Raw genomic sequence first — 15,273 nt, 5'->3', positions numbered from 1 at the left:
AAAACTTCAGCAATGAAAGAAGACCAATCAACCAATCACCGCTCTTTTAATAAACTCATCTTGTCAGAAAAATCTGAGAACGGCTTCAGGAAAGTAAGGAATCAGATGACTTTGTTTTTGAGATGCATAGCATGATTAACAGATGTGACCCCATATCACAATACTGCTTCCACACATTAAACTATTTCCAGGATAAATGAAACATAGCTTATCTCATCAAGGCAAAGATGATCTTTTGTGAGTGTCGTTCAATTTGTGAGTTTTTCATAATTCTATTTTTACATAGTTTATGATCATTTAAGTTGGCGTTTTATTTGAACAATCCACAAAATTTCCTTCAGCATGTTGTAAGGATATACATAATCCTTTTAGAAGTCTCAGCTGTCGTTCAGATAATTAAAGAAATATTAAACTATACTAAAAAAACAAAATAAAAAAAACTATCTACTCTCTTTAAAAAGTTTCTCTTGATGTATTTTTGCGTTGTATGCGCGCGCATTGTGTTACTGTTGCTTTAAGAGCGCCAATGACGAAACCAAAAGAAAACCTCAAGGAGGAAGCAGGAAGTCCCCCTTCTGAGACGGGGAGCCTCGGCACATAAACAAAGCCCACAAAACAGAACACAACTCCTCCGAGACAGTTTTAGTCTTTTATTTTAAGCATGGCCGGAATTAAAGGTATGTTGATTAAGAATAAACCTCTTATAATGCAACAGCGGTATTTTAAATTATTATTACAGTTTAATTTTATGATGTTTAGCTAAATTAGTCTTGTTGCAATAAACTAAAGCAAAAAGTCTTTGCTAGCTTTTTAGGACAGATTTCTGAAACCTTTTGTTGAGTTGTATCAAATAATTTGAGGGCTAACTGGGAATGGTAGCTGCGGTGAATCATACTTTTTCACAGCGGACTTCCACCCTTTTTCCATTACGTGATGCTACAAATTTTGCTTTTCGAGTTAGCATGTCTGTTAGCTAGCACTTTGCTCCCTTCGATTTTCCTTTTTTCTTTTCTTTGAACTTTAGTGTGGGGCGTGGAGTTAATTTGATATCAACTTATTTCGTTTCTTTTCTCTCTTTCCTTAGCATTGGTTGGCTTGTCATTCAGCGGTGCCATTGGACTGACGTTTCTCCTGCTCGGCTGTGCGCTGGAACAGTACGGGTACGAGCTCACTGACTGTCAGACTCTTTCTATTAAAACAGAGTTGAACAATAGCAGGATAAAGAAAGCACAGCAAAAGAATTATAAAATGAAATGTTGTTTCTGTTTTAACGAAGCTTCTCGACGACGGAAAACCTGTTTATTTCTGTTGTGTGTTGTGCTACAGCATCATTTCTCAGTAGGATGATGAAGCACATCCCGCCAATTATCACGTTTTCTGCCAAAGCCATGATGTACTTTATGTTCCAATGTTTTCCCTGTTTGTTTATTTTTTTTCAACGTTGCTGTAGTAATTAAATTAGAACATTAAAACAATCTGTTCAGTACCACTTTGTAGTTTCAATTTAAAAACAAAAACTTACAATTTCCCTCAAAGGTCATTCAGTTTGAAATTATTCATAGAACAATACAGTGTAAAAAAAATACAGTGTAGTACTATTTACAGTGAAAGGAGGACAGCTGTAAAAACATTAAAAAATGGGGAACTGAGAAAAAAAGTATTGAAAAAATGGGAGATCTAAAAAAAAAAAAAATTAGATATAATCTTTGGACTGTGAAAAATATGAAAACCCCATGACAGAATGAATAAGAAAGTTCCCATAATCATTTGTTGTTGCCAACAAAGCTAAAAAAAAAAAGTGGTAGAAGGGAAAAAAATATGAACAAGATAAGGATAAAAAAACACATTTTGATAGGAAAATTTCTGATTGTTTACTGTAAATATATAAATAATTATATTTGTTTTTGTCTAAAAAACAGACATTGGTTTTTAAACAACTGGTTTATTGTTTTGCCATTTTTTTCTTACTCTATTCAGTTGATATTTGCTAAACTAGACATAATGCACATTTTCCTTAATGTGAAGCCTTAAATTTGATTTAAAGTGGGTTTAAAACGGTCTTAAAAAGTTTAATTTGAGCTTCATTAAATGTGGATACATCCTGAGACAAAGAAATCTGTCTTTTTTTTTTCTTTAGAGGTGTAAAAGACCGCATAATTTTAATGTTAGAAGGAAGCTATATTCACATTTTACCGAAAAATTGAAATATTTGCTTTAGCATCAGTTATTAGCATTTAGCTGTACGGAAGCTGCTGGGCTGACGAAGCAAACTTTGTTTAGAGAATGCTTTGCATTGCAAAGTACCGGTACTGTGTTGGAAAGCCCCACTGTAATGAGAGTCTGCTGCAGATTCCAACAGAAAACGAGCTGCCAGTGTTTGTTTTTCCTTCCTGACAGTTTGATAGACTGAACTCAAACCTTGGCTCCATTTCTTCAGGGTATACTGGCCGCTGTTTGTCCTGATTTTCTACGTGCTGAGCCCAATCCCGACCTTCATATCCAGACGCCTCAGTGACAGCACAGAATCCAGCAGCGCGTGCAGAGAGCTGGCCTACTTCATAACAACTGGCATTGTGGTGTCGGCGTTTGGGCTCCCCATCATCCTGGCTCGGAAAAGCACGGTGAGTTCTCCTCAGCCCATTCTGAATGTAATATTTATGTGCTTGTGTATATATAAATACAATCCATTCCTCACCTTTTCTGCCCACAGATCCAGTGGGGCGCCTGCGGTCTGGTGATGACGGGGAACGCTGTCATCTTTCTCACCATCCTCGGCTTTTTCGTCGTCTTTGGAAGTGGCGACGACTTCAGCTGGGAGCAGTGGTAGACCGTTTTTGGGAGGTGTGCAGATAAAGTTTCTGGGTAGGTAGCTAGATGTCTTGGGGAGCTCGTTTGTCCCTCACTCAAAGGGTGATGCATCAACAGCAAAACTTTCAACTAAACGTACGTATTATCAGGCGGACTTCTTTGTTTTTTGTTGAGGGATATTAGGCACATGTGCCTTATTTATGTGCCTTTATATGTGAGACCAAGTGGACAGTGATGCCTTCACTCATGCACCCTTAAGTAACCCTTCAGGTTTAGTCTTTTGCCTTAACTTGTTCCCCTAAAGAACCCCTTTGCCCCACCTTTTCTATTATATAATATTATCTGTAAGTTAATCAACAACATAAAGAATTGTAAAAGCACACTGAAAAGCTTACTGCACTATTTCCTCTTTTTCAACCGAGAAGTGGCCTTACAGTTGTCATCCTTTCAGAATAACAAGTGACTATAATTCAAGGGATGTGACAGTTCAACGCAGTAATCGATTTGAGGGTTTGTTTTCATGTGTTTGTTTTTTGCAAGCTTTGCTTCTCATCTCGGTGCATCTGTTTACCTCTTCACCAAAGACCATGTCGAATATGCGTTTGAGCTTGTAGGCTGTGATTTGATCTTTGCAGTCAAATGCTCAGTTTAAACGGGAAAAGTTGCCTCAAGTAAAGCCTTTAAATTGAGACAAAGTAGTAGCCAATAGATAGATTGTGTACATTTGCTTTTAGCTGAATGCATGTCATAGACAATTTTTTGTTGCTTTCTAGTTAATATTTAAGGATAACAGCAATCTGTAACTGTAAAGGAAAATCACAACTTTGTACCTTTTTTTTGTCATTGATGATTTCTGGGAGTTGCCCCTCATCGCATTGCCTAAAAGAAAAAACATTGCTTACTGTCTTGTACAATTCAAAATTTATGTTTAGCTTTATTCTGCTTTATTTGGGAAATGCATATGTATGTTCTATGCATACAACTGACACATTGAATACACTCTCCAGGATGAATGTCTGCTATCTCTGTTGTGACTCCAGTGCCTACACTACAACTGCCTGAGGAGAAAAATATATTTTTTAAAGCTTATGGCTGCATTTGTTTTCTAACATTGATTAAAGCTGTTTAGCAAATGTAGCTGCCCTGTCTTGCTTTTTATGGTTACAAATTCAAGGTGATATATTTATGGATAGACATAGAAACTTGGTGCTGCACATCTTAGTTGATTGTTGCCATGCTCGGCCTTACACATTCTCTCTGAACACTACAGCAACCGTTGCAAGCTCTGGTAACTGACTCCCATGAGAGACGGAGGAGATGCAGGGTGAGAGTTTACAGTTTGGCCATATGGTTGAAACATAGAAGTGTGAATTGATGCTTAATAATTTAGGGGCCACTTTGCAATACTCTGAAAAAACCCGAAAACTGCATTGCATTTTGTTAATTCAATTCAATTCAATTTTATTTGTATAGCCCAAAATCACAACAACAGTCGTCTCGATGGACTTCGAAGTAAAACATGAACTCAAAAGGATCCCGAATACAAAGAGTTCAATAGGAAAATACTAAAATGAACTAACAAACTGACTAACCTTAGTTACTAGTACTGAGTTTATTTGACGTTTCTTAGCATTCAAGCAGGAATATTGGATTCAGATTGTCAGTAATGCCTGATGCGAGTGATTGGCATAACAAAAAACAATGATTACATTCTAATTCGTAGAGGAATCAGGATAGCAAATCGAGCGTGCAGTTTCACACCATCTGTCTGCATGTGTCTGGAATGCGGTGAAGCTTTTCCACCACAGACAAACAAAAGAAACACTTTGCAGAAAAATATTTATGTGAATAACATCTGTGCTGCCTGTCCCCTGTGATTGCATTTCATCTGAGGGGAGGGCAGACCAATCCTCATCCAGCACAAATTCTTACCAAGTTAGAATCTGCAGCAGAGCTTCTGGAAAGCTGCATCTGGAGAGCTTTAAATGGCGGGTAAATATTGTTTTGTAATATATTTTTGTCAGATTTTTAAAAAGATTCAACATAAATGCGATAAACCTCTAAGTGTGCCGAATAAATAGTCTTTTCTGCTGTTTTTAAAAATCATTTTTTATGTCCTAATTATGTGGATGAACATAGTGCAGCTCTGTGGAAAAGTGCCAGAGGGTTTTTCTTTTCTTTTCTTCTTTTTTTTTTTTTTTTTTTTGCTAAGCATTTCCAGGCCAAATTAAGACAGGTTTCAACCACTAAGCAGCATTAGCTCTTTTTTTTTTGATGGTTCTGAAAGGTACTTATGTGTCTTACCTTTATTGTAATTCAGGAAGAGTGCTTTTAAATTCTTATCAAATTGTCATTTTTTAACTATTCTGCCTTAAATCACCAAAACTCTAGAGAAAAAAAAATCAAATAACATTTAGAATGTTATTGAATTTTTTACTACCTTGGTTTCAACAGTCTTTCATAGAGTTTAACATGTTTACTCCTCAGTGATTTAATATTAATGTGTTTTTTTACCAATTGAAGATGGTGCGTTTTTCACTTCATGCGTGTTGCCTCTGCACCCTGCTGCTCCTATGATCCTGCTCTGAGCCAGTACATCCCTGTAAAATAAAGGAAACTTTTAAATTTTTTTAAATTATGTTTTTTTTAACCTAAATCTGAATTTTTGAGCAAAGTGATTCTCCAAAATGAAAGCACATTCCTCTCCAGGTTGAACTCTATTCACAAATTGCACAAATCCGCAAAAAAGGGGGGAGAAAAATCAATTTAACGTGGCTGAGCAAGATTGGCAAGTTGTTAATTATTGAATAAAGGAAAAAAAAACTGGCCTTTTTTTGTAATTTGTTCTAACTCAGTGACACCCTAAATGTAGGAAGTGGCGAAATATGCATGGAATTTTTTCAAGATGGAAAAACGGAAGAAAATGAAGACGAAGAAGGGCCAAGGGACATCTATTCATTTTTGTTCCAGGACAGCTGTTGCCTGGCAACAACCAAGTTATTCCAAACCATTGGAGTTTGGCCTTGAACGCATCACAGTATCTAAGTTATTGAGTGACACTGTAAAACATCTTATAGCTGCAAACTGATGGTCAAAGAATTCTTTCAAACGCTAATGGATAGCAAAAACACAAACTTACAGAACAGACATATATTGCATTGCCGTGTGGGTGGATTTGATAGAATATTAATGAATAAGCTCAAATAACTAGGATCTTTACCTTCTATAAAAATATCAAACCTAGTCACTCTATGAATAACTTTTATTACTAGAACGTAATAAAGGCTTTTTAGAGCAATCTATATGTGGAAACCTCTATATGAGAACATATGTAGACAGGACCGGCGTTCTGGTCGAACAGATCCATTCTGCTCCGGTCACAAAGTTGAATGGTCGCCAGAGGGCAGTGCGCGTGCGCGCGCGGCTGGCATACGTCGTCAGCGCTGAAGCCAATAGAAGTGCTCGCGGGGTCGCGAGGGTAGCAAGCGCGCGCGAATGGCACCGAGAGGAGACTGACTGCGGCTCGGCGGAGAGCGGACTCATCCCGAGCAGAGGCTTCCCGGCGCCCAGCGAAGGAGCACTAAAAGCGAAAACAAAAGAAACAAGGTTTGTCCTTAAGTTCTCTGTCACTGCTATCCTCTCAACCACCGTCGCCGTATTTTTTACGACATTTCTTTGAAGTTTGGGGGCATTTACACAGAACGGCAAGTGTCCTTTTTTTAAGGACGAAAGAGGTTTATCTATTTATCTTGTCATCGTTAGACACGCAGTTCCGTCCTTTTGGAGCTAACTCTTTAATGAAATTGAGTCCCGACATCACCTCATTCAGTAATGAAGTGAGCACGCCGTGGTCCTCATCGACCACCGTGGCTTTTTGTTTTCAGTTTCTGCCTCATTGTGACTGTGAGCGCTGCATGATGCGTATGTTTGTAGTCTCGTGAAATGCTCAATTTTCTCCGTAAATAAATGAATGGCGGCAACAAAGCAAACAAATGAACCGCCATTGATTGACTCTTTTTTTATGTAGGAGGCAAACAATAGAAATGTCTGTTACGGTAGGCTTGTGTAAGCACAACTATGGAGTGAATGAGAAGTGCCTGATGGTCGTAAAACTAAGTTTGATTTGTTATCAGACGTCCAGTCCGGCTGTTTAACAACAGTGTGCGTCAAAAGAGTTAATCTGCGATTTCCTAAAGACGAATGACACTAAATCTGCTCACTGGTTTAGTCTGGAGTGAGGATATTATATCTAATCTGTCTAAACTGTGTCACAGTTTTTACTACTTATCCAAAAAGGACGAACTCTTTTGGCAAACAACATTAATCTTTCACAGTTTCAAAACCACATCAAAGCAGATACTTTTTTTTCCTTCCCAGAAGGGGCATCTACCAAAACGTGTCTGTAATCTTTAGTGATATGAATGTTGTCTACAATTTTATTTAAAAAAGCATCAATCCAAAATAACAGCAGTTGTTCATTTGCAACCATTGTTTGCAACTCCATCATGAACCTGTATTATTTTGACTTTTTGTCAGCTTTTCGTTGTGTGACACCATAAAACCCCCCACACAAATGACTCATTTTGAAATTAATGAGTCTCAGCTAATATAACAAGGGATTAAAACATTTAAAACATTCACTGTGTTTAAGGACTGGACTGAGTGACCCCTTCCTTCTTGCTTCCAAGGAGGTAGTACCCGCTGGTTCCAAGATGCCTAAATCCCATAGACTTCAATTGAGAAATAAACAACTATTACTCAGTCATAATATTTTTTCAGAATAATCATTTTTGCCCCACCTTTAAAAAAAAAACATGTTTCTATTAATCCTGCTTTTTGTTTGTATGTCGTGCAAATTATTGAAGTTATAAACTGGCCAGGCTGCATGGTGGCGCAGTGGTTAGCGCTCTTGCCTCACAGGCCCGGCTGGGAGACTTGAACAGAACACAGCAATCAGGGACATTTCTGTGTGGAGTTTGCATGTTCTCCCCGTGCATGCGTGGGTTTTCTCCGGAGACTCCGGCTTCCTCATAGGTATCATAGGTTTTATAGGTGAATTGGTTAATCTAAATTGTCCACAGGTGGGAATGTGTGTGCATGGGTGTGTGATTGTGACCCTGCGACAGGTTGGCGACCTGTCCAGGATGTCCCCTGCTTTCGCCCATAAGTGGCCGGGATAGGCTCCGGCAGCCCCGTGACCCAGAAAGGGATAAACGGAAGAAGATGAATGAAAGAAATGAATAAACTGGCCAGTCAGGTGTCAGTGTATGCAGTCTTGTGTCAAACGTTGGATTTGGCAGATTTGTGTTCCGCCTGCTCTTAGGTGGTAGGGGTGTGAACTTTCCACAAGCTCATTCTTGCCTGATTGGCAAAGTGGTTGCCATAGAAACAGTGACCCAGGCTGCTTTGGACCAATCACTGCTTACTGATGTCGTCTGGCTCCAAAATGGCGACATCGCTAAGAAATGGCAATTGAATTCACTTCATTTCGTTGGAGCCGGATGTAAGACATCTTCTTTGGGTGATGTCACACTCACTCAGTCCAGTCCTCACACGCAGTCAATGGTTAAAAAACCAAACCGTATGTTACAACATTGAACAGAATCATAGGGAAAGTGAATCACTGCATCCCTACTGCATACGTCTGCATATATTGACTTTGAAAGTGTCAAATACGTGTTTTGAGCTAAATTTATGCAGGATTCATTATTTATTGTTGTTTTTCATTACACCAGGCTTAGTATAAGCCAACTGAAAGTGTGTTTTCAGTATTGCTTGCTTATTATTACATTTGATGAATGACATTTTGATTGTTTGTTGTTGCTTTTTGTAATACACAAATAATGTATTGAACCAAATTGAAACGGTAACAAAAAAAATTGAGGTTTTAACAGAATCGCGAGGAAAGTGAACTGTTGCATCTCTAGGTTTAATGTCATATTGTTTCTGTAGCCATTACATGACATTATGAGAAGGTAAAAACTGTAACCTGGTAGGATTTTGCCTTTTCAATTTGAACTTTGCAACACCCAAGTGGTGTGCAGCATTAGAAATTTTTCAGTAGTAGTAATAATAACAATCCATTTCGTGTCATTTCTTAAGTGGGATTGCAAAAGCATATCAAATGCATGCAACATCGTGTTTCCATCTTCTTTAGAATCTTGGAAAGCTCTTAATGACATCTCTAGGAACTGTTGACAAGCATAAAATATAATTGTTTCGCCAAGCTTGATAAGAAATTGACAAAAAATAAAAGCAGCTGTGGGGTCCGACCTGGGCTGGCTTATGTGCTTTTTATTGTTTGTCTATGCTGAAACAAAACGACAACATGCCAACATGCAGCTGCGTTTTGAAAGGATTGTCAGACGGATGACTGAGTTGGTGGCTGTTTGGTGGCGTTGCTGCAGATGCGATTACTGAGGTGACTTATCTGGGGTTTTTTTTGGCTTCCAAACGAGGAGGTGACATTTTGCTTTTTAAAATCATTTGCGTGTTACCTTATGAGCTATTAAAACATATTTTTGTTCAAAAGTTATTTTGTGTTTGATACCAGATAAGGTAAAAATCATATTGAGCAAATCCCACTTAATTCACGTAACCCATTTAGTTCAAAAGACTTTCTATCAATCACTTATCGAGACATTGTTAGATTACTTTTTACTTTTGAGTTGTTATCATTGATCTTTATCTATAAAATTTGTTTTATTCATCAACCTTTTACATTTAACAAAAAAAATCAGTTAAATCAATGAAGAGTTTCTTTATTATCTGAACTAATAATGCCACTTGCTGGCTTAGAGCAAGTTTATGTTATTATAGAAAGCCAGAAGATGCATTAGTGTAATTAAATAAGATGCAAATTGGAATGCAGGACAAAGAAACGCTTTCTTGATGATCTAATTCCCTCAGTCATTTAAAGACCAACTTGTAATTGGTTATAAGATGGTATTAAGTCCACAAGGAATCTGACATTTAGCTGTTTTAAAGACATGCTATACTTTGTGGTTTTTGTGTGTCTGAAAGAAGATTTTGGGTTTTAGAAAGTGCTATTTTAGAAAAACATCAAAGCAGTCAAATGACCAAAATGTCCTCCCAGCAAAGACTCAAACACGCTAATCAAAGTTTCAAAATAAAATGTTAGTTTTATAGCATTGATCCAAGTCAGTCTTTTACCATATTCTACTATTGGACACTTTTCACCACATGGGGGAATCATAATGATCATAAAGGTGAAAAGTAGATCCAAACAGTCTAGACCAGTGTGAAGGCTGTTCTTGGGATTGCAGAAGGAAAAAATGTAAGAAATTTGACTAATTTTGTTTTGGTTAAGTTTTTTTTTTTTTTTTTTTTTTTTTGGCTGTTTTAGGTCAAATATCTCTGCTCAAAGTTTCTGGTTGAGGTATTGATTGAAACTAATGTAAAGACCGGATTCTTTTTATTTCTTTTCAAACTTAAACACAAAAATATGTGACTTTATTGATGACAAATTCAAGTATAGAGAAAATGTATGAGCTGAATAAAGCATTAAAGATGTTCAACGCAAAGGTTTTTATAGAAATGTATCTTTTTAAATCTGAGAAATGCTTTCAATTTTTGTACACTTGCTCTTTAAACAATAATGATGAAAGCAGGTGATGCCTGCTCTGCTCTGCCCAGCTGAAGCAGTGTCAAGTTTTCATGCAAACAGGTTTGTCCAGTCATAATGAGGAATTCAAATTCAGCCTTTTGCATGACAGCTGGTAAAACATGCGAGTCTGCAGCAGAGCTTAAAGGTCCAGAGATCAGCTGTCGCTCTGCCTGCCTTAAAGCTGACGCTGGTGTTTTTCCTTCCTGATAACTTTCGGTGTTTCTTGTACTTTCAATGTTTCCTGTCATTTAGGTCCAGAACCTGCTGAGTCAGATTCCCGATCAGCCCGTTGCCGCTGCTTCAAGGAGAACAGCCTCATCCGTGAGTTCATTTTTCTGTGTCTTGATACACACGATGTGGCTAAAAATCAATCAGAACCGAAAAACATGTTGCTGACTAAGGTCTTCAACGTTTCTGCACTGCATTTGGGTTCTCAGTTTTCAGGGCTGTTTGTATTATCGAACAAAGGGTTGGCAATTTAATACCGGACATACACTACCGGACAATGTTCAGTGTATGAAAAACAATCCTTGGGTATGTGATTGTTTTCAAAGTGCTTCTAAGCAGAGTATTGCTAAAAACCCTTTATTTAATACACAAGAATTAGGTTTACGCTGATGTATTGTTTTCTTTTTCTATAAAAAAGAAATACTGCAGAAAAAAGTTTTATTCAGTATAATAGATGTTTTGAGAGATGATAGTTCATATTTTAATTAAAAACATTTTTTACAAAGCTATTTTTTATTTTTTCTACTATTATCCAAATAATCTGAACATGTATAAAAAAGTTGGTTTAACTCTGAAAGGTACGCTGGGGAGAAGGTAATCATTTAAACAATGAAACCGGCATATGTTGGAGCATCTTGTGCCCCTCCCTGCTGGCAGGGAGGCACAGGTGGACCCTGCAGCGTTGCTCAGACTCCTGCACAAGCAGACAGATGCTCGCCTTTAATCTGTGAGCGCTGGCCACTCAAAGCGTGAAGGCGTTGTCGAGACAGCCTTACATTTTCCCTCTGTTTTGTTTTGATCTTTTTGTGTAGCTATTATTTTGTCTTCAGCGTTTGACTTCATGGTACCTTTTTGCCATCAGCAACTTTGTAAATAAAGTTTTATTAAAGCTCTGGGAACAAAAGTTCAGGAAACTTAAATTTTCATGTGGTTGCCACCTTGTGATTTTCAGTAGAATTAACAGAAAAAGCAGTAATTGGGAGTCTGTATCACATGATGCATTTTGATTTAGAGTGGAGGTCATGGTTTAATTAAAAAAATATATATAAATTGTAAGAAATGAAAGAATGCTGCTCTTTTGTGTGCAAAACCTCTTCCAGTGTGATGTCCACACAAAAAACCAAACTTTGTTTTTTCACCACAGAAACGCTGGTAAATGATTCAAGTTTGCGATTTTTTCATAGAATTTATTTATTGACTATATCCATGTGGTAAATAAAACAATACAAATACTAGTCTGTGTGGTACAGAATAAGTTTGAGTATGATCCAGCTCCCTCATACACCTGCCTTTAACACTGACCTCAGAAGACGAGGATGGCCATGTCTGCTAATGTTTTTTATTTAGCTCCAATGAGTTTTCTTAAGATAGAGGAGTAAAATTATTGCTTGTTTCTTCTACAACAACTTAATAACATGTTATCCAATGAAAAAAAGTTACCTCCAGAAAATGAAATACATTTTTACATATTATGAGATCAGTAGAAAAACACAGCTGTTAAGATGCAAACCGAAATGGCTAAAAAGAAAAGCAACATCACTAAATGATCAATTTCTCAGGTGTTTACTTTCTGGCAGCAGGTGTCTCAGGTGGCATGTCTCTCTGTCAGAGACATGCCCAAATGACGCTTGAAACCTGATGCTTTGAACTCAGTGCACTCGTACTCACTCGCTACCCACACCTGGGAAAAAGGAACTGCTCCCTTTTTAAAGGGGATCGCACAAAAACAATACAGCTGTGTACGTGCAAGGAGCAGCTATGGTGACAGCTATTACACTCTCACATCTTTGACTACTTTAGTTGTTTAGTTGTAAATTAGAATCAGTTCAGAATCAGTTTTTTTGGAATTCGAACTTTCAAATTACGCAGTAATTTATGAAGAAAATTAGGAACATTCAGTGATTTCTAATGAAAAACGATTTTTTACTGTTTTTCTCGTGATACTAACTTAAGATGTCGTTTTCTTGAGAAAAAAGGCCATACTTTTATTCCAATATCTCAAGAAAAACCTATTTATTATCTCTTATACCATGGGCCGGGTGAATACTCGATTCTGATTGGCTGCTGGGTGGGGATTAAAGTGAGAATCAACAGTGATGATGTCTAAAAAGGAAGTTCCGGTCACATAGCTTAAGTGTTCTATATCACTACGCTGGCCTCTTTGAAACAAACGCTTGCAAACAAACTGTAGGTCACGTGATTTCTTTCAAGGTTGGTGTCGGCTCAGCGCGTTATGACAACACGCCGCACCATGTAACAAATATTCAAACTTTGCTGTTTGAAAAATATGCATTTTAATTGATACTTGATCAAGAACTGTTTTCTTTCCGTCTCAATACATCTATAACTATAGCAGGTAAATTGCTCTAGATGATTAAACGTTATTGTTGGCTTAAAAGTAGTCTGCTTTCAATTTATGTATCAGATTAACAAGGTCATTGTTTTTTTCCGTTACATGTATACTGATGAAATTTCCTGAGGCAACCTCACAGACACATGGTGTGACAGCAGAACAATCCGGGACATTTGGCTCGGTTATTGTGGGCTCAGAGGGCCTGACCGGCCCATTCTCTCTGTGTTTGTTTTTTCTGGAGTCTGTACACTCACATCCAGTGGGTTCCCTTCAGTGGCCTCCACAGTGACGTCATCTTTCAACTGCCAAAGATCCCTGTTGTTTCTCTTCCTCCGCAACACGCTCTTCTGGGTGCTCACGCTTCTGAAAAGCTTATTTCTGCTAGAAGCTGCTTTTTAGGCTGAATGAAAGAGGAAATAATTTAGTTAGATGAACAGATCAATTCTTGTCTAGGTCATCTGCTTATGCATTTTCTAATTTTGGTTTTTCTTTCTAAAAAGCTGCTTTAAAGTTACCATTTCTTTTCTAATTTGTTTATATAATTTTATTTATAGTGTACGCAACTGACAAAATACCAAAAGAGACTTGTTGTTATCCTTTTTATTCTTGCATTCACAACCAGACTACTGTATTTTAAAATCCTAAAATTATAGAAAAACATTTTCATTTATTTATTGGTCTGTTTATGTGCACTACAACCATTGACTGTATATGGGAATTGGACTGAGTGAATGTGACGTCACCCTTAGAAAATGTCTTACTTCCGGCTCCAATGAAATGATGTCCGTTCAGTCGCAATTTTTTTGCGATCCAGATGAGGTCAGTAAGCAGTGATTGGTCTGAGTCATTGTTTCTATGGCAACCACTTCCGCCAATCAGGAGTGAGTTGTAGTTAAAGTCCACACCCCTACCACTGGAAAGCGAGTTACACAAAATCTGTCAATCAAACGTTTTAAGCGTTGGACGTGGGATCACATACTTTTATTGAGCCATCTGATCTAATCTGTTTACAACTTGAATAACTTGCAACAAAGAAAAATAGCATGAAAAAATATTCGGATTAGCAAGAACATGTTATAAAATGGTAGCAGAGCAAGAATGGTTATTCTGAATAATATAATGAAGCTGTTTATTTCTTAAAAGAAGTCTATGGGTTTTTTCTTCTTTGAGCCTGTGGTCACTTCTTATTTGGATCAGGAGGAAAGAGGGCTCACAGAGTCCAGCTCTTAAAGCAGTCAATGACCACAACAGAATAATTTCCTACTAGAAATGTAATTTTATATGTATATGTAAATGTAATCATTTACATTTGCAATTCTTTGGAATACCTGATACAATTAATGCTAATCTGTCAGTGTTTAGTTATTCCACTGTGATAAAAGCTATGGTAGAGCGTCAACTGTGCACATTCAATAGCAGTGTTCCAGCTCAGTCAGGATGAAGACAGCTGCATGAAGTGCAGCCACTGCTTTGTGTGTAGGACATGCCCACACCAACAGTGTGGGAAGAATGGATAAGATTAGAAAACCAATGCTGTATGAGCCCTAAAAAACCTGCCTTAAACCTTCCAGCAACTCTGTGCAATTTGTCATGAAACAATACCCTAAACCTTAAAGAAAATCAATGTGAGGAACTGTCAACAGTGACTGGTGCCCCATATGTTACATTTAATGTGTCTTTTAGCAGCAGTTGGGTGAGATGATCGCATTTGTTCATATTGCACTAACATTGCCGTTCTGCAGGGTTGATTTTTTTCTTTAGGTCACTCATGTTATGTCCTTGCAAACTACAAATGCACTGACTAATAAAAATAAAGTTTTTCCTCTTGTACGATATATTCATGTATGTGCCAAAGAATAATCCCATGTGAAAGCAGATGCTTATGTGTATTTTATGTTACAAAGTGTTGTAAATCACTTTTGTACTTATTGAGGAAACAAATTTTCATCTTTTTAATCTACCTTATTTTTTAGAGCATAAGTCGCATGATCCAAAAAAAAGAATACTTAAGAAAAAGAAAAACAAACAAGTCGCTCCAGAGTATAAATCGCACTTTTGAGAAAAAAGTGCAACGCCTCTGATCAAATCTGCCAAGCCTGGTGTAATGCTGTTTTCACACTGAACAGGATTCAAATTTGCCTCTTTTCTGACTGCATCAAGCTTGATACTCAATGCATATCCAATATATATTCTCAACCAGATGCTCCCGTCGCATCTGAGAAGCTATTGTCAAGTTTCTAGCCCCATTGCTAAATGG

General features: G+C 37.5%; 2 protein-coding genes across 2 annotated transcripts in view; both read left to right on the top strand.

Moving 5' to 3' along the window:
• Window positions 1-476: 476 nt before the first annotated feature.
• Window positions 477-3,945, top strand: leprot. Its single transcript, XM_004078989.4, has 4 exons — window positions 477-677; window positions 1,085-1,160; window positions 2,438-2,621; window positions 2,711-3,945. The coding sequence occupies exons 1-4, from the start codon at window positions 662-664 to the stop codon at window positions 2,825-2,827; spliced, it is 393 nt and encodes a 130-aa protein (XP_004079037.1). The 5' UTR covers window positions 477-661; the 3' UTR covers window positions 2,828-3,945.
• A 2,347-nt stretch (window positions 3,946-6,292) lies between these two features.
• The window catches only part of LOC101173893 (cAMP-specific 3',5'-cyclic phosphodiesterase 4B), a 72,982-nt gene continuing 64,001 nt past the window's right edge, over window positions 6,293-15,273 (top strand). Inside the window, exons 1-2 of the mRNA XM_023965353.1 lie at window positions 6,293-6,414; window positions 10,688-10,756. The gene's annotated coding sequence lies outside the window, so the exon portion shown is untranslated. The remainder of the gene's footprint in view (window positions 6,415-10,687; window positions 10,757-15,273) is intronic.

The sequence above is a fragment of the Oryzias latipes genome, chromosome 17 (genome assembly GCF_002234675.1).
Source record: "Oryzias latipes chromosome 17, ASM223467v1".
Taxonomy (NCBI): domain Eukaryota; kingdom Metazoa; phylum Chordata; class Actinopteri; order Beloniformes; family Adrianichthyidae; genus Oryzias; species Oryzias latipes.
The sequence above is the reverse complement of the archived record's forward strand: the minus strand, read 5'-3'. Positions and strand labels throughout refer to the sequence as shown.